Source organism: Onychostoma macrolepis, chromosome 23 (assembly GCF_012432095.1).
Source record: "Onychostoma macrolepis isolate SWU-2019 chromosome 23, ASM1243209v1, whole genome shotgun sequence".
NCBI lineage: Eukaryota > Metazoa > Chordata > Actinopteri > Cypriniformes > Cyprinidae > Onychostoma > Onychostoma macrolepis.
Genome location: NC_081177.1, coordinates 21908662 through 21929108, shown reverse-complemented (window position 1 = coordinate 21929108; position 20447 = coordinate 21908662). Strand labels below are relative to the sequence as shown.

The window sequence follows — 20447 nt, the reverse complement described above, 5'->3', positions numbered from 1 at the left end:
TTTACTGTTTCTGTTGTCAGACAACGGAATGAATATGAAATAGCGATTGAAATGTGACCCATTAAGACTGCATTAAGACCAGCTCTCCCTTCCAAGATGTTAATCTGCACAAAAATCCTGATAATCGAGCCGTCGTCTGAGGAAATCGAATACACATAAGATAATGACAATAGCTGTGCTGTGATTTCAGCTATACTTGCATGTAAAATTAGAGAAGCAACATAATATCTGTATTTAATTGAAAGCGATGCTCCTCTCCACCGCTCGCTGAACAAAGCAGAGAGAGAGAGAGGTGTGTGCGTGTGGGAAAAGCCCTCGCGCTCGTGCTGCAGTACCTTACACAAGTCTCAGAAACTAAAGGTTTTTGCGCTTTTTTGAAGGGGAAAAAAGTTGCTAAAAGGGTCTGCAAAGTCACTAAGTTGACAACACTGTGCATTCCATTTCTCCAACTATGGGCTTGGCCACGGGTCAAACAGAAAATGCGCGCTGCGTTAATCGCGCTAATAAAATTAGTGCCGTTAAAATGAATTTGCGTTAACGCGTTATTAACCATTAATCTGGTCTCTGTGCTGTGCATGGACAAATTCTGCCAGTCCCGTCATTTTACAGCAGTGAATAATTTATTTTAATGGATAAAACATCTGAAAAATAGCAGAGGTCACAGTGTGAGCAGTGCAGGAAAAATGCTCAATCCAAACTGCTCAAAACATGAGGATGCGTCATGTTACATTAAGTGCTTTAAATAAACTCTTTAGGCATATATTTTAATATGGCTTGCCCTGTCAAGTGCTTTGACAGATGTCTGTGCTGTTTAATGCATTTTCAGACCAGCAAATAGCTTACATTTTACACTACCATGGTTTTAATATTAATTTTTTTTTTGGTTTTTGTTTTCTTGTTTGGAATTGATTGATTGATTGATTGATTGATTGATTGATTGATTGATTGATTGATTGATTGATTGATTGCAATAAAATACAGAAAAATATGACTTTTTCTCCAAATAATCGAGGAAGTAATTGTCAGATTTATTGACATTTGTTTACATATAGTTGTCTCTACATCCCAGCAGGCACCTTGATTTTGAAAAAACATCAAATTGACATCAAACATTGGAGTCAAAAAAAAAAAAAAACAGGTCAAAAATGCAAATCAAACTGATATCAAAAACTTCACGTTCATTTGACATCTACACAATGATGTTCTTTCGACCACCAAAATAATGACACAAAAGCAATGCAATAAAATAAAAGTTTTATTCAAAAAACTTAAAATCAATAATACAAATGTAAATTCAAAAAGAAATGCACCTATTTTAATTGTGAACAAAGACCACAGAGCAACAGATGATTAACTACTGACGTTAATCCATATCACAATCTGAATTTGATTAGCTGTTCCTGTGGCTCAGTGGTACAGCATTGCATTAGCAGCGCAAAAGGTTGTGGGTTCAATTCCCAGGGAACACATGCATTAAAAAAAAAAAAAAAAAAGTATGGCTTTAATGCACTGTAATGCTAAATAGTCTGCTAAATGCATAAATGTAAATTGTCACTTCTGAAGTCATATTTTATTTCAACACATTCTCACTCCCAACTTGTCACATATTGACGCTTGGTCAGGACCCCTTGGCATTTTTTTAATGCACAGGGTACCATTTTAGCGTCACTTTTTCACGTGCTGGGTCCTCCGTTGTTTTCACTTGTTTACCTTAATTGAATGGTTTGCATGCATTTGTAAAATAAGAAATAATTTTATATAAATTCATACTTTCATTGGGGCACCTAAACCTACCCATTTCTGAACAATATGAAACACGTAACAGGCAAATAGAAGAGCAGTCACGGGTATTTATTGCAAAAACTGACCATAAAAAAGCAGTATAAAAGTATTACAAACAAGTCGTATTGTATTCCAAGTCTTCTGAAGCCATACGATATCTAGAGAGTAGTAACATAAGGTTTTAATCGCTGAAAATGATCCCGCTCTGTTAACACGCTCACATCTCATTCAAAAAGCAATTCATATGCAATAATGGCAATATTATTACATTTTGTAACGAACAGTCCACTGGAGGCGAACGTAGTGAGAACACAAGTACAGTTTATTTTCAACAAAGACAAAACATAATCCAAAAAGACTTGACTTGACTTGACTTGAACAGACTTCACTTGGCATAAACAGACACACCAACAGCACTGTTACAACATCAATACTCAACAAAGGACAAAGGCAATATGAGGGCTATTTATAGCAAACATTGAGGGTCACATGACAAGATCCAACTAATGAGCACCAAGAAACATGACTTAGACAACCAATCAGAACATGACACATACCCAAGGCAGAAATACATGAGGGCAAGGGAAGCATGACAGTAACAGCATGAATCAAATTACAAAATAAAAGACATGGAAACAAAAACATGAAACAAACCACAAAACCAGGCATGACACATTTACATTTATTGATTTAGCAGACGCTTTTATCCAAAGGGACTTACAGTTGAGGAATACAATAAGTGATTCATAAAGAGGCAAATAAACGTGGGAAGTGCTTACAATACAAAGTTTCAGGCATTGTTCAGATTAGTACACGCTAGACAGGGAGAGATTAAGGAAAGAGAAAGGGGTTTTTTTCTTTTTTTTTTTTTTAAGATGAAGTCAAATGGTGACGAAAGAGATGAGTTTTCAGGTGCCGCTTGAAAATTGTCAAGGATTCAGCATTCCGGATAGGGGTGGGAAGTTCATTCCACCAATCAGGAATGGTGAACGAAAAAGTTCTGAAAAGTGATTTTGTGCCTCTCTGTGATGGTACCACAAGGCATCACTCACTAGGAGGGTGCTGAGCCTGTGGCTGTTCTATATGCAAGCATCAGTGTCTTGAACTTGATGCGAGCTGCAGCTGGGAGCCAGTGCAGGGAGATAAAGAGAGGTGTGACATGGGCCCTTTTGGGTTCATTAAAGACCAGTCATGCCTCTGCATTTTGAATGATTTTGTAAAGGTTTGATTGTGCATGATGGAAGTCCAGCCAGAAGAGCATTGCAGTCTAGAAATGACAAGGGCCTGGACAAGAAGTTGTGCAGCATGCTCCGTTAGGAAGGGCCTGATCTTTCTGATGTTGTGCAATGCAAACCTGCAAGATCGAGCAGTTTTTGCAATGTGGTCTTTGAAAGTCAGCTGGTCATCGAAGATTACACCAAGATTTCTGACCGAACTTGATGGGGTAATTGTTGATGAACCTAACTGGATGGTAAAATCATGCTGTCTTTGCCAGGCTGAGCTGTAGGTGATGATCTTTCATCCATGCTGAGATGTCCGCCAGGCAGTCTGAAATTCATGCAGCTACCATTGGATCATATGGTTGATATGAAAGATAGAACTGTGTGTCATCAGCATAGCAATGGTAGGAGAAACGATGTGCCTTTATGATGGGACCCGGTGATGTTGTGTATATGGAGAAGAGGAGGGGTCCAAGAACTGATCCCTGAGGAACTCCAGTGAGCATTTGATCTGCTTTGGAAACCTCCCCTCCGAAGGTCACCTTGAAAAACCTACCAGTGATGCCCAGTGATGAGAGGGTGGACAGGAGGATCTCATGATTCACAATGTCAAAAGCGGCAGATAGATCCAGCAGAATGAGAACTGATGATCTGGAATCAGCTTTTGCAATCCGCGACTGACACTAGCGCAGTCTCAGTTGAATGTCCACTTCTGAAACCTGATTGGTTAGCGTCCAGTTGGTTATTCTGTGAAAGAAATGACGATACCTGCTTGAAAACAACTCGTTCAAGTGTTTTGCTATGAAAGGAAGGAGAGAGACAGGTCTGTAGTCCATAGGTCTATCTGTAAGTGAAGTGGTTGGTTTGAGTTCCTGTGTGTGTGGAGCTGAGAACTGGCTCCTGATTATTCTAGTTGTTACCATACACGTCAAATTATTACCCGACATGTCAAAAAATTACGTTAAAGGGGTACCCTGTGCGTCAGAAAGTGACGCCAAAGGTTGCTGATGAAGCGTCAATATGTGACGAGCTGGGAGTGAGAATGTGTTGTTTATTGAAACACATTCTTGTAAGTGTTGAAAGTTACCGAAGCCACCAAAGCTTGTTTTACATGACATGACATGTACCCACCTGAGAGTGACAGAACATGAGCTGGACACAAGGTCATGGTTCGTTTTAGGATTGTCAGTGCTTTTGAAGAAGAGTCTCCCCTGTCACTACTAGCATAGCGCCATCTACAGGTGTGGTTTTAAACAGCAGAGAAAGCTTTGTCATGGAATGGGCATTAGAAAGGATATGAATGTGTGGATATGAAATGGACATCAAGTTTCTGACATCAGTTTGATTTTGGGACACGCTTCAAAAGGAGATGTGGCGAATCAAAGAAGTCCGAGACCTAGTTTAAGAAATAATGCTACTTAATCAGGCTGACAAAGAATTTATATTATGTAATAAATATCAATCAAACACACAAATCATTGATGTCATTGTAATGTCATCATGTGACATCAATTTGACATCTAAACCTTGACACTGATTTGATGTAAACCGAATGTCAAACACTTTGACCTGCATATACATTAAACCAATTTCAGTGTGAGCATTAACTTCATATTTTCACCCAAATACCACTGGAAGAAATTGCTGTCCAAACTGACCTTAAAATGATGTTATACAGCATCTTGATCAAATCTTGACTAAAATTAGATGTCAAATTGATATCACTTGATATCAAGGTGCCTGCTGGGACAGCATCTTGATCAAGTCTTAACTAACATTGGATGTCAAATTGATATCAATTGATATGCCTGTTGGAATGTTAAGCTGGGATAAAAGAAATAATCTCTAAAGGTATTTTCATTTCATGCTTATGTCTAGCACTGCTGTATCTTTTTTCTCTTTTTTTTTCATGCCTTTCAGACTTGAATTTAAAAACTCAAACAAGAAGTGCTGTCTCTGTGCGAGAAGGCCAGGGGGTTGTTTTACTTTGTGGTACACCATCATATGCAGGAGGTAAGGCATTTATAGTGTTACTTTTTTGGTTTATAGTCTAGTCTAGCATAAATATGCTGTACACGTGTGAAATATAGAGTTCTGACTTTTATCAGTGTGCTCCAAGAAATGTTTTTTGAATGGGAAGACCTTGCATGCTTTGTCTAAAATCATTTTTAGAGACCATAGAATTTAAACACTTTAACAAATTATGTTGTTTTGTTTTGTTTTTGCACCTTGTGGCCTCTAAAAAGTTTTACAAATTTGAAGGGCTTAATGGCTTTCAAGTAAGTGTGTGAGTTCATTCATTTGATCTTTAAATCTACACCTGACACCTATGTCAGAGTATTTTTTATTTTTTAATATTGTTTGGTTTGACTTTCTTTTTAGTGTTTTATAAAGATGCGTTTAACACAGCTTTGGCTTCTAATTACCCTATGATCATTTTAGATACACCTGGGTCAGATTTCAGAAGTGCTATTGGAAAAGAAAAGTGTTATCGGTGCCCTAATGATTATAACAGAAATTACAAAGAATTTCTCATTTATGTTCCCAGGAGTGTTTGGCTAGCCTAGTTGATTTGTTTTAATTATATATGTTTTGTTCCCCATCTCTTTTCCAGATCTCTCATTTGCATGGGTCTTCAATGAGTACCCTTACTTTGTTCAGCAAGACAATCGTCGCTTTGTCTCTCAGGAGACGGGAAACCTTTACATCGCCAAAGTCGAGCCCTCAGATGTGGGTAACTACACATGCGTGGTGATAAACCGCATCACTAAAGGCAAAGTCCTCAGCTCCCCGACCCCTCTGGTACTACGAACCGATGGTAAATATCCAGTGAGCAATTTAGTAGGCAGAAGCTGAATCATAGCATAGCACTAAAGGGTTTGATTGACCTGTTGATGCAGTTAAGCATCAGGTTGGGTTGAATTGTGTCAGAGCACTTGCTGTAGGAGGTCCAACCAGCTCCATCTTCCACCACGTACATATAAAATTAAACAAATAAAGAGCTTTAATGTAGTATATCCAGTAACATAATAAAGTGAAAACTTCATTAACACACAACTCTGCCCAAGTAATATTAAATATGAAACACTTCAAGTGCTCAAACTAAATAGTTAACATGTTCTTATGCAACATTAGATAAATTATGTGTCTAGCATGGGCTAACAGCAACTTAATATTTTTTTTTTTTTTTGGGCTTGGGTTCAATTCTCAAGGTGGCATAAACAAATATACAGTATGTCGGGTTATTTTTTTTTTCTTTTTAATAAATGAAGTAGCAGGATCTTAAATTAGTTCCATATTAGATTTCACTAATTTGATTAACTTCATAAACCCTCTGAGTAGACCTTTACAATATTACCACCAGGCTAGTAATTTTTTTTTTTACCTGATACATGACTGATATACAGTATATATATAAAATATAAATATTAGTCAATCAAGCATTTTTTTGGCTGGTAGTAATGTTTACTACTAATAATATAAAATGCGCTAAGGTCTGATAAGTAACTACAGCAAATAAAACCATTGCTCAACAAACTAAGACAAAAACGTATATTTGAGAATAGTATTAAAATCAACAAAAACAGAAATGCTAGTATAATAACATTGGTTGGCACTTGGTAGCAATGGTTTACTAAATGTATTGAATAATGTAGATGAATAGTTGATTTATATCTCTGTCTTTGTATTTGGACTTTAAATTTAACACTAATTTATTTTGCTTAGGATTTGAAAGCAACACCGAAAACACTTTCTGGTGTCGACTTGACAGCATGTTAACCATGCAAACACTTTTTTAACATAACAAGACAGTGTAAATTAGTTTTAGACAGTGTTTTTTAGAAGTCAGAGCTTCGTAGACAACCCTGCTTACTCTCAAGAAACGCTTTCACAGTCCTAAATATACTTTGCCATAAAGTAAACACAAACAATGGCTGGATAAAATATTTACCGACACTGTAAAAACTGCAGCAAACACCACACCTCTCCACGTTGTGTCAGACTCCAGATGATGGTATGAAAAATTTGTTGCCATTGTTTTAGCTGCTTGTTCACAGGGAAAAAAAGCTGTTCACCTACTAACACTCTTTGGTAGCTATCGTATAATGTGTTTTCTACTATTATACATAAATGAATGTTTTCATTATAGAATCAGTTTTGTTTTGTTTTTACTTTATAGGTGTAATGGGTGAATATGAGCCGAAAATAGAGGTTCATTTCTCTGACATGGTTCCAGCTGCAAAGGGATCAGTTGTGACACTGGAGTGTTTTGCTTTGGGGAAGTAAGTGTGATTCCTCACCCTTTTGTAGTTACTGATGCCGCTTCCTTCCTTTACAGCTACCCTGACTTTTAATGGTACTCTGTCACTGAGCTTAATGTGTTTTTCAACTTGGCCTTTTTCCACCACTTCTCGCCACCTTTTAAACATGCTTGTCAAAATCTGTTTGGGAAATACCATATAACAGTCTATTTTTTGCCTTGAGGCAATTTTTCTCTCTCAATTGATCCCATTAGCGGATGAGCCATATACGTATTCCTTGCAAAAAGAAATGAGATGGTGTCTTATGAGGAAATGTAACTCATTTAGTATGTTAGAGCTGAGATATGAGGAGGAACGACAGTAATCTACAATATAATGATATTATACAAAATTTCTGTTCTTTATCTTCATCTTTTCTGTTTCTCTCTCTCTCTCTCTCTCTCTGTGTTCTTTCCTTCTTTTTTCTCTCTATGTAGCTTTTTCATTTTTCTCTTTTGCAAGATTACTCACCATAGTTTTTCATACATTCAGCCCAGTTCCAGAGATAACGTGGAGGAGAGCGAATGGAGTGCCGTTTCCCAGCAAGGTGAAGATGAAGAACTCAAATGTAGTTCTGGAGATTCCCAGTTTCCAGCAGGAGGATGCCGGAGGCTATGAATGTGTGGCTGAGAACAAGATGGGAAAGAACACAGTGCAAGGACGACTGTCTTTCCATGGTATGATTATTTCACTCATAGTACTTTTATATTCAGTGCACATGGTATGATTAATTTTTGCCATAAAAATGACCCGGATTTTGCAAAATGTCATAGCAGTTTCTTGCAATAAATCGCTGTATTCAGAGTTTTACAATGAAATCCTAGACTAGGTAGTTTTCCACTGCATTGTGATTTACCTAATCACATAAATGGTTTAATCTTCCTTTGACATTGCACAAATACTACTGTAAAAATTGATCTGAAAGTGTGGTAATAAGTTGCCAGGAACATTCTGCAACTGACAAAAATTGTACATTGTGTAAGTGGCGCTGTTTTACACATGTAGATACACATGATTGTTTTATTCATCGTATTATATTATTTTGTTCGCATTTGTGTCATTATTTCAAAGTACTGTTACACAATGACTGGATATTAGTGGGATTTGCAGAAGCCGGTCGTCTTTGCCATATCGTTTTCTCTGTCATTGAAATTAATGCTTGCTAATAATTTAAAACGCACTTAATGGATATTATTGTTGTCATAACGATTCAGATTCTTGCCAGCATTTACCATGAGGAACCCTGCCAGTTCAGTCATTTCTCAATTGCAGTGAATTGCTTTCTGATTGCTTTCTGCCCTGTCTGGACTTTCTTATAGTTTCTATAACTGCATAGTAAAGACCAAAATGAACAGAGCTCATGTAATGGATTTGGCAGCGTGATGTTGCATCGTGCCAAGACTCAGCAGTGCTAAATGCTAATTTCAGACACTTTCGTTGATCCAAAAAGGTGTCAAATGGCAGAAGTTACAGTTTTATAGAGCCAAATCGTAGATTGATAAATAGCAATTTTTGCTGATAGATAGATAGATAGATAGATCGATAGATAGATAGATAGATAGATAGATAGATAGATAGATAGATAGATAGATAGATAGATAGATAGATATTTGTTTTATGATGGATAGATAGATATTTGCTTTTTAAAGGATAGATAGATGTTTGCTTTATGATGGATGTATAGATATTTGTTTTATGATGGATAGATAGATATTTGCTTTTTAAAGGATAGATAGATGTTTGCTTTATGATGGATGGATGGATATATATTTGCTTTATGATGGATGGATAGATGTTTGCTTTATGATGGATGGATAGATATTTGCTTTATAATGGATAGATAGATATTTGCTTTATGATGGATGGATGGACGGACGGATGAATAGATGGATATTTGCAAGACAGAATCATTATTTCACCTCTGGTGTGTTATTCATTATCATTGTATTTTAGTTAATAGTGCTGCTCATTATTAGCAATTCAGATGCTGCAATTAGGTCAGCTCTTATTATCTTTGCCATTTCACTCTCCAATTTATTAACTATTTTGCTTTAGTTTTATAAGATAAAGATTCTGTTCCAAATCTGACACCAAAGTCTGGCTCAAAGGGATATCGCTTAAATATGGACAAATTGCAGGTCTATCTGGATCTTAAGCACTTGTGAGCCCATATTTGGAGGCGAGACATGACTCAAAGGACTATTAGGCACTAGAAGCAAGCATGTGAGAATCATTACCTCCTTGGCTCTGTCATTTTCCATCGACACAATAATAAGAAGAACAGGCCTCGACCTAATGATGTGGAGATCACTGACTATGTGCAGAATTACCAGCCATAGCGTGCTTAAAAATTATTGAATAGCAAGATAAAAATAGCACGTTTCTCATGATAATTGATAGCAGAACAGCTACTCAATAGGTACGAAGACCTTTCACATGTGGTGTTATTGATTCAAATAAATGGATATATATTACAAATAAGAAAACTACTTGCAAGGAACCCATTAGTGAAATACAATACAAACAAAACCGTAGAGCAAATCAGCACAGCGCTATTGCATTAGACAGCTGGGATTTCAAAGGTGTTCCTTTCACTCACATTTGTGTACCCACCACTTCTAAGTTCCCAGATGAAATGCTGTTATTGTGAATACGAGTTTGTTCATTCCCAAGGTTTGTGTATGACTTATTGAGAAGGTTAGAGGGGTAGGTGCAACTCTGACCTTCTTCTGAAAAGACCCGGCCTCCACAAACGATACAAAAACATGAAAGCTTTTCTTCCCAGTGCTGTCAGAGTGCAAGCGTCTTTGTATAATGCAGTATGAAAAAAAAAGCCAGAGCGTAGAAAAGAAGAACTGATAACAGTTGCGAGGTTGGTCAGCTCTTTTGTTTCATAGATGTTTGGGTTTAATTAATTCTTGGAAAACCAAAGCTGATCAGTTTTCTTGATGAGTCAATCAGTGCATGACTCCGATCGATCAGTTAAGTGCTTAGTTGCCACAAAACCTGCAAGCGTTGTTAGCAGGAATGGTGATTGATGGTTCATCTATAGGCATGCTTGCACAGATCTTGTGTGATTGGTGGGAATCAACAACGCAGAACATGAGGAGAGTGACACGTTATAGAACCGTGCTTGACGTTTCAATTGTGAAGCTAGACAGAATCAGGGACATGAATGGAAACCTGTCACCTTTTCAGTCGGCAGGAAGACGGATAGATCAAGTGCTTATTGACATTTTGTGCTTCCAATTAATCGAATAAAAGAGTGTCCATGTTTCAGCAAAGCCAAACCTTAAAATCATTGTACAGTTGGAGGTTTTTTGTAACTGCTAGCAGCATGTTACTAGAGCACAAGCCCAAGTCTCTCTGATTTTCTAGTCGGTAAATATGGCCCTCAACTGGAAGTCTTTATCGTAAGAAAATAATTAATTTAGAAATACAATAAGAAAATAAATAACTAAGCAGTAATCAATGTTGACAGTGCTTGCCTTAACAATTATGTTTTCATTAAGACTGGAAGACGTGGTACTATTTATTTATGCATTTAACAGATGCTTTTAACAGACAAAAGAGGAACAAAGCAATCTGTCAAAGAGCCAACAATAATCGTAATACACAATGCTGTGTTTATTAGACAAGGAGGCAAACTTGAGAGGAGAAATGCAAAGAAGATAACAATATAAATAAAGTTAGTTTTTTTCATAACTAATATAATGTTTTCTTAAGACATTAACTAACATATAGAATTAAAAAATATTCAGTGTCAACCTATCAATCAATATTGTGATGTTTATACATTACAATTTATCTGTAATATTGTATTATTATTATTTTATTTAGCAAGGACACATTAAACCGATGAAGGTGATATGCAGTTATAATATCACAAATTATTTCTAATAATATTATAACATTATATATTTCTAATGCTATTCTTTTGAACTTTTTATTCATTTAAAGAAAAAAACAAGTGTCTCAGTTTCCACAAAAACATTAAGCAGCACAACTGTTTTCAGCATTGATACTAATAATAAATGTTTTTGAGAAGCAAGTCAGCATATTAGAATGATTTCTGAAGGATCATGTGACACTGAAGACTGGAGTAATGATTCAGCTTTGCATCACATGAATAAATTAGATTTTAAAATATTAGTTATTTTTAATTGCAATAATATTTCACAATATTACTGTTTTTGCTGTATTTCTAAACAAATAAATGCAGCCTTGGTGAGCATAAAATGTGGAAAGATGAGAAACTGTGGCCTCTCTGTTGACAACATGATCTGAAAACAAATACCATAAAAACATCTTTGTGATTCAACAACATAAAAATAATATATAAAGAATGACTGATGAATTAATTCATAAAAATGATTGACTTTTGTCTCTTCAGCAAAGCCTCAGTGGGTTCAGACGATGCGAGACAATGCTTTGTCGATCGAAGAGAGATTGTTCTGGGAGTGTAAGGCCAATGGGAAGCCCAAGCCTTCATACAGCTGGCTGAAGAATGGAGAATTACTGGCAGCCGAGGTAAAATTCAAGCAATGGTGTAGTCGTGAAAAGACTGGGTTGGCAGTGCAAACATTCTTGGGTCAAACCTCAGCAGGGGAGCTCTGTCAAATGTATATGAGAAAGTTGTATTGATTATATAATGCTTAAATCTCTGCCGCTGTTGTTAGAGTTGAATGCACAGCTATTTTAAAATTCTTTTCATTGCTGTTCCTCTGTTTCACAGGACAGGATCCAGATAGAGAACGGAGCCCTGACAATCAGCTCCGTAAACCTCTCAGATGCTGGCATGTATCAGTGTGTCGCTGAGAACAAACATGGAATCATTTATTTTGGTGCTGAATTGGTGGTGTTAGGTAAGAGAACCTCCTGTACCCTTCTCATTTCCAATTATCTTGTGCCTTTGTTCACTCTGCAACACAATCCCAGCAGACACAAAACATTTATACAACATTTCATTACACTGCTTTTTGGTTGCATGTGCAGTATAACATTTAAAATCTTTCTAGAAACTAAAATCATAAATTAATGTATATAATAGAGGTCTACCGATAGTGGATTTTACCGATACCAATAGCTAGGTTGGACCACACTGGCCGATACCGATTAATCAACCGATAGTTTTCAAAATAGATACTGAAAGAGAGCTAGTGCTTTACTATTTAAAAAAAAAAAAAAAAAGCAGCAGCAGTACTGAACCATACTTTGTAAATGAATAAAAAATATTAATATTATTTACTATATTGATCATTAAAGTTATTTCATAGTTTGCTAATGTTAAAAGAAGAAACTTTAAAATTTAAAAATGTAGCCTATTAGTAGCTAATAGTGAATGTTGAAATGAACAAACTCTAACAAGGAACAATACTTCTACAGTTTTCATTAATGCTACGAATGGACTCTTATTGTTAAGTATTACCATTTAATTTCAACAGCCATGCTCTACACAAGGCCATAGCATTAAAATTACATACATATGGATATTGTATGTGTACTCAAACACTTTATTTGCTTTTATTTTTTAACACTTGATAATTATCTAATCAAAAAAAAAAAAAAGTTAGTCACACACCGGGCAAAAGCGCAGCGCTGCGTCTAGGAGAACTCGGAGGTATCACAAACACACGCCAGACGCTTTGCGTTCAAATCAAGTAGCGGTCTAAAACAATTTATTTAATCACCAAACGGACATAAGTTTGCTTCAAGAATGAACAATGTGGCATAAATGAGTTTGAAGTTCGGTGTTTAAAAAAACAGAGCAAGAGGAAAGAGAACACGCGATCTGTATTAGAGCTCTCTATATGAAGCATACAGACTTTATTAGAGCCACAGAAAGACATAATTTATAGCCTAGGGTGAAGTCATTATGTACATTCACAACAATTTGGGACAAATATAATGTAATTTAATAGAAAACTATGTGAATGGCGCTCTGTTCCGCGGCAGGCTTTTCTGTCGGCTGTATTTAAATGCGAGTCTGGAGTTTCCCGCTCTGTGCAGCGCGTAGTGTCACGTGTCAAAATAAACAACACGTGCTGTCAGTGATTTCCGCCTCTAGAGGCCGGACCCTTCTCAGCCACTCCAGCAATACCGATAGTTGTGACAATCAACTATCAGTGCCGATTAATCTGCAAAATCGATGAATCGGTCAACCTCTGGTATATAAACTAAAATATTTTATAATAAAATTATAATTTTTGCCAATTATTGTTTTGTTTTGACTGCCATTCAGTTGCCTGCAATAAATTGTGATTTTTTTCATACTATCATTTCAACAATGAAAGAGACTGTTTGAATGGCTGTATAAGTATTACATTAAAAACTAGAGTACATAGAGTGAATTAAGACTGGCAGATGTGATGCTATATGGATATTGTTATTTTAATGTAGGTAAAGCAGTTGGAGAAGTTTTAAAAATATTAAAATTTGTAAAAAATATTGAAATAAAATATTTGTTTTGTTTCTTTTCGTTTTGTTTTGTTTTGTTTCTTTTCATTTTGTTTTGTTTCGTTTCGTTTTTACTGCCATTCAGCTGCCTGCAATAAAATATGATTTTTTTTCATACTGTTGTTTCAACAATGAAAGAGACTGTTTGAATGGCTGTATAAGCATTACATTACGTTTATTATACATTGTACATTTTTCATTTACTAATAATAATAATATTTCTTAAAAATGATACCAGCTTATAAAATAATGTAAATAATATCATCATAATGTTTTAGTCTTGGTCTCCTATAGAGTAGATAGAGTTCATTAAGACTGGCAGATGTGATGCTACATGATGCATATTTTTATTTTAATGTAGGTAAAGCAGCTGGAGAAATATTAATAAATATTAAAATGTATACTAGATTAGAGTGAATTAAGACTGGCAGATGTAATGCTATTATGATGCTATTGTATATTACTCTAAATATTTTTATTTATAGTTATTTTAATAATTAGGTAAAGCCTTTTTTATTTCTCTGGCAGGTGGACAAATATTAAAAATATTAACATTTGAAAAAATATTGAAATAACAAAATTTGTATTTGATTTATATTTCATCATGAAACTCCCAGTAATAAATTGTTTTTTTTTCATACTATTGTTGTTTATCGTACTATTGTTATTGAGACTGCTTGAATACCTGTATAAACACACATTTCTCATTTGCGGGAAAATAATTGTAAACAAAGCAACACTTAATTTGCAAGCTTTTAACAAGTAACATTGAGAACACTTATAATAGCATTTAGGTGTCTGTTACCAGATTAGAGTAGACAGAGTAATCTAAGACTAGAGCACCTTTTTCCTTTTTTACATAATTTTACAGTGTGCTTGAGTGTTTTTTTTTTTTTTTAAATAAAAATGATGGTGAGTAGACTTTGAGTCAGTACTTTTAAATGTAGCTCTGAGTCACTGGTTCAATTGGCACTACAAAGAAGTGACTATTGCAGTTTGCAAAAAAAAAGGTTGAAACTGCAGTGTGACCGATTATGAATATCAGAACACAGCTCTCATCCACTGGTGTGCGCTGAGGTTTTTACAGGCAAATAAACTCTTGAAATGGGCTCACACACCAAGGAGCTGCCCTCTTTTCAACATTTCCCATAAGAACATTGATTTTGCAACATTTAGAGTGGGGTGGCGTGGCACTGTGACTTTCAGTAATGTTAATCCACTATTGATTGGCTGGTGGGAGATGACGAACTGTGGCCGCTCTGTTGACAACATGACAAAGCCACAACTGAGGGGTTCACTGGTTGAAAAACCTTCGAGTAGACAGTGACAAAGACCAGAGAAAGATCTTTGTCATCGGTTCATACAGAGATGGAGAAAGAGAGAGAAAAATGGTGGAAAGTGGGTGGAGGTCATTAAGGACACCTCTGCTTTCTGACTGCAGCCAATTCCTTCACTGGTCTTGTCTAATGATGTTTGTGTAGGAGCCAGCAACCCTCCACGGGCTAATTAGGTAATAGAGATGCTATTTAACAATGCTTTAGGCCACAGCGTGTTCGCTATGACAGTGCATAAGCAGCTTTCCCATTCGCAGCATTGGATAAGCGCTGCTTCTCGGCAGAGGAGACACATTAGACCCAATTAGTGCTGGTCTTTTAGCGTTGCGTCATCGCTATCGGAAAATGTCTTTCATGTAAGGGCTACTTTAAAAGCTGGACAACTTATATAAACACTGGTGTCATCTGACTGTGTAATATCAGTCATCCTTAAACATGTTTAGGGTTTTATACTATACGTTTTTAAAGGGATAGTTTATTCAAAAATGACTTGAATGTTGTTATTTTTTATAGAGACAAAGAAAAAATCAACAGAAAAAATCAAATGAAATAATTTCAAAAGTTTGGGGTCGGTAAGATTTGTATTATTTTATTTTTTTTAAGTATAAATCGCTTGCACTTACCAAGGCTGAATTTATTTGACCAAACCAGTGTTATTTCAGTATCATTGAGGTACTATTATAGTTTTTTGTTAATATTTTGACTTTTATTTATTGTTTTATTTTTTTCTGCCTTTGTGGTAATTTTAATATTAGTTTTTGTTGTTTTTAAGTATGTCTAAGTAGTTTTTTAGTCATTTAAAATTCCAGGTTCAGTTAATTATTTTAGTACATAATCATTTAGTACAAGTTAAGCTAAATGAAAATGAGAAATGTTGCCTTGGAAACTAGCTGTAATTAAATAATTTAGTCAACACTTATTTATTTCAAGTAATGAAAATGTTTTTAATGGGTTTATTTTAAGTTAACTGTATTAACCCTGGATCAGTATTACAGTAAAACAGTAATATTGTGAAATATTATTACAATGTAAAATAATGGTTTTCTTTTTCATATATTTTACAATGTAATTTGTTTTCTGTGATGCAGAAACTGAATTTTCATTCAAAAATGTGTTGCTCATCTAATATTTCTTATTATTATGAATGTAGAAAAGAGTTAATATTTATTAATTTGTTAAACTGTTTTAATATGTCGAATACATCAGATACACCAAATTAGCTCAGTTAAAAACCCATTCATTGAATGCCACTTCAAGAAGACACATTAATGCAAAATAAACTAGCTTTAAAATAGTATTTTAAAAATACACTTTTTCTATTCTATCTACTTGTTTTCTTTTTGTTATATGTATATATATATATATATATATATATATATATATATATATATATATATATATATATATATATATATATATATGTGTGTGTGTGTGTATATATGTATATGTATGTGTGTAGGCCTATACAGTATATATATATATATATATATATATATATATATATCCCAAAAGTATGATTTTTTTTTTTGGTGGTCTCAATAAAGACTGGTCAGATTATGGTAGTGAACTGCATCTTGCATAACCTAGTGCTTAAAACTACCCGCACAAAGGGGAGCTGGACTGCGCAAATTGCATTCATCACTAATTTTCTTACCTGATTTGCATAATTCCTTTAGTGAAGCGCTAAAACAACAGATAGCGTACAAGTGAAGTCCCTCCAGAATTTGCATCGAACTGTTCCTTTAAGAGAAAATGCTTAAGTGGTCCTACATCAGCAGCACACACAAACACAAACAGAATGCAGCTGTCCGTTTACAATAATGCACACAGGGCATCCCTGCCTGAGGTGGCAGTTTGACTCTCTCGGCCCTGTGTTTTTCCACAGCCTCGCCCCCAGACTTTTCTAGAAGCCCTCTCAGAGCTCTGCTTAAAGCCAAGACGGGCAGCACAGTCACCATGGAGTGCAGGCCGCAGGCTTTTCCCACAGCCATCAGCATGTGGAGGAAAGGCAACGAACCAGTTCAGAGCTCAGAGAGGTACGGATACAATCTTTTTTCTCTCTTTTCTTTGTATTCTTGTCCTTAATTCCTCTTATTCCTTCTTTCTGGCCATCTATTCATTCAAGGCTTCACCCCAGCAGCCCTGCTATGTTCACACTATCTGTGCACAGCCTGCAACTGAACAGTTATCAAAAGGAAGCTGCATTGCCAATTGTGGTAGCTCACTGACCATAACACTCATGAATTATGAAGCAGGCCATTAGGCTGGGCCGGCAGGAGGTCGCTCGGCATTTTGGGTTGAGTCTGTCAAGTATGAAATGATTCCTGGTAGGAGGCCACTTGAGGAAGCACGGCGGATCGCAACCTTGGCTCTTTTTATAATGAAGTTGGATTAAATAGTATGGGGAGAATCCTGTCAAGGGTGCAGAAGTACTGTGGGAAAACAATAGATTTGCATTAAGCCACAGTTGTTTGTTTTGAGAGCATTCGGTGAGACATCCCAAGTCCAATTTAACTGTAAGCGCATTGCCGGGGAATTGTGCATTACAACATTAACATTCCAGTACTACAGCATTTGCTATCTGGTACTCTGGATGATATATTGTGAATAGCTGTTGTTATATAAGGAAGGCCGGGGGCCTATTTATCCAAATAGCATTGCCTTAGTATATATTAACGTTACTAAGGAGTTTTTGGGTGTATAAAATGCTAATTCCTTTAGATCTCAAGAATAATATAGACTACTGTTCAAAGTTTTGGTTTCAGTAATACTTTTTAAAAGAAATTAATACTTTTCTTGAGCAAGGACACAAAAAAATAAGCAGCACAACCATTGACAATAATAAGAAATGTTTCTTGAGTAGCAGATCATCATATTAGATTGATTTCTGAAGGAACATGTGACACTGAAGACACGAAAGTATAATGATGCTGAAAATTCAGCTTTACATCACATGAATAAATTACAACTTGAAATATATTCAGATAGAAAATACTTTTTTAAATTGTAATAATATTTCAAACATAATTATTGTATTTTTTATCAAATAAATGCAACCTTAAGCAAAGGACACTTTTTCAAAAACATTTTAAAAAATCATACCGGCCCCAAACTTTTGAATGATAGTGAATATCTAAATGTCAAATTAGAACCTACATATAATTATATAAAATAAGTCACAACCCTTTCTATTAAAATATATTGATTAGCTTACAAGCCAAAAAACATTTTTCTTTTAATTCAGTCATGCAATTTTTTTAATTACTGGTATAACTACATATTGTAGAACTAAAATTACCCCCACCCACAAAGCCAAGACAAAACACCAGCAACAGTGCAAGAGGCGTGTTATACAGAGTTTTAAGGGGTTAAAGAGTCATAGATTGCAGTTACAAGTAAATAACAATTACTGTAAATGAAATTGAAAGCGCTTCAAATTATAGGCACTTCACATGTGCATGAGAAAATAAGGTTTGTATTTCTTAAGAGCCTGTTAAAGAGTATGTTAAAATTGTAGAAATAGTCATGAAGTGTTGGAAGGTGGTCTAATTCAAATGATGGTGCGGTAGATTGAGCGATGCAGCCTTTTACGTTTGGCTTTACGTTTGAATGACTGTTTCGTGTGAACGCACACTCCTCAGCTTCATTGGCTCTCGGACAGCTGCATGCACCGAGCCATGGAGAGTGTCCAATGTACAGAGATTTATGTGCCATTGTATAGACACATTATGTTCTTCTTACTACATTTCTACTGTTCCCGAAAGATAAAACACATTTGTACTCGGAATCTAGCTCCATTATGAGTTAACCAAGTTTAAATTTGATTTGAGAGGATTGTGCTTCTCTCCTTTAGGATAACTTTGCTCCCTGATGGAACACTTAGAATTACAAATGTGACCAAGATGGACGGGGGAAACTACGCTTGCTTGGCTAGAAACCAGTTTGGTGCAGCCAGCACTACAGGAAGACTGCTGGTCACAGGTATGGATTACTGTAACAGTATTACGCTGCTTTTTCTGCAGATGGATGTTATTTTAGACTGTCGTTCAACTGTGGGAAGTGCTGATTTTTCTCCAAATTCTGGAGGCTTCACAGGCAATTGTGTGCTTGATAGGGCTGCACAATTAATCAAAATCATGACAGTTTCTTCATAATCCAAAAATGAAAATTCTGTCATTTACTCTACATCAGGTTGTTGCAAATTATTCTTTCTTCTGTGGAACACAAAGATATTTTAAAGCATGTCTCAACTGTTTTTGTTCATACAATAGAAGTCAACGGGGTCTATCAGTTTCAAGCTCCAAAAAGGACATAAAGGTAGCGTTTATGATACTTTCAAAAGAAAAAACAAATAAAATATGGAAAGGTGTGAATAACATCAAACCTCACTGTTTTTTGTGTTATGACATTATGTTCAGTCACATGACTGTAAGACATGTAAGAACCAATGAGATTTCATGTTATTAATGCGATGCAGGGTTAATATAGTTAACTAAAACTAAAACCATAAAAAATAAGTTATTTAAAATAAATAAAATAAAATCACCTGCATACAAAAAAACGTAATCGCTATACAAAAAACATATTTTCCTTCAGCTAGTTTCTAAAGCAATAATAAATAAACTGAAAAATAAATAAAAACTGTAGACATATTTTAATAATAATAATAATAAAAAATACAACAAAACTATCAAAACATGAACTACAATTAAAACAAAAAAAGCAAATACTTAAATAAAACCTAATTCAAAATGTGTTACAAAAAAAAAAAAATTGATTGACTTATTTGATCACTTGAGAAAACTTTAAACATTACTCCACTGATGTTGTATGGATTACTTTTACACTACCTTTATGTCCTTTTTGGAGCTTGAAACTGTTGGACCCCATTGATTTTAATTGCATAAACAAAACAGCTGAAATGTTCTTCAAATATCATATTTGTGTTTAAGAGAATAAAGAAAATCACATAAGTTTGGGAAAACACAAGTAAATGAGAATTGTTTTGAGTGAAATATGCTATCTTGACCTGATAGTTACCCCAGAACAACATTTACATTCATGCATTTAGTAGGTGCATTTATCCAAAGTGACTTACAACAGCAGAACAAAAGCAACAAATAGATTCATCCAGAGGAGTATATACAAAGGTGTTCTGCCAATTAGAGGATTTTTGTTTCATGTAGTTCATTCTGTTTTTATAATGCATTCTGAAAGGAAAGTTGTTTGATTGCTTTCTGGGGCTTACATGCTCCTCTAGTGTAATGCGATGGGTTGAGCGGTTCAGCTCTCCAACTGGCAGATTTTGTTTTTTTCTCTCAGCTCAACTCAACAGGGATGGAATACAGTGGCTT

The 20447-nt window shown here is 35.3% G+C and overlaps 1 protein-coding gene across 4 annotated transcripts in view; it reads left to right on the top strand.

The window, feature by feature from the left end:
- cntn3a.2 (contactin 3a, tandem duplicate 2) overlaps positions 1 to 20447 on the top strand; it is an 80144-nt gene that overhangs the window by 34811 nt on the left and 24886 nt on the right. For all 4 annotated transcript variants that reach the window (XR_009268917.1, XM_058764258.1, XM_058764259.1 and 1 more), the window contains 8 exons: positions 4923 to 5015; positions 5617 to 5820; positions 7183 to 7285; positions 7796 to 7980; positions 11697 to 11833; positions 12039 to 12168; positions 16979 to 17129; positions 18947 to 19074. Coding sequence is in view for 3 of the 4 variants with exons in the window: in XM_058764258.1 (XP_058620241.1) it covers positions 4923 to 5015; positions 5617 to 5820; positions 7183 to 7285; positions 7796 to 7980; positions 11697 to 11833; positions 12039 to 12168; positions 16979 to 17129; positions 18947 to 19074 (1131 nt within the window). In the remaining variant the exon portion in view is untranslated. The remainder of the gene's footprint in view (positions 1 to 4922; positions 5016 to 5616; positions 5821 to 7182; positions 7286 to 7795; positions 7981 to 11696; positions 11834 to 12038; positions 12169 to 16978; positions 17130 to 18946; positions 19075 to 20447) is intronic.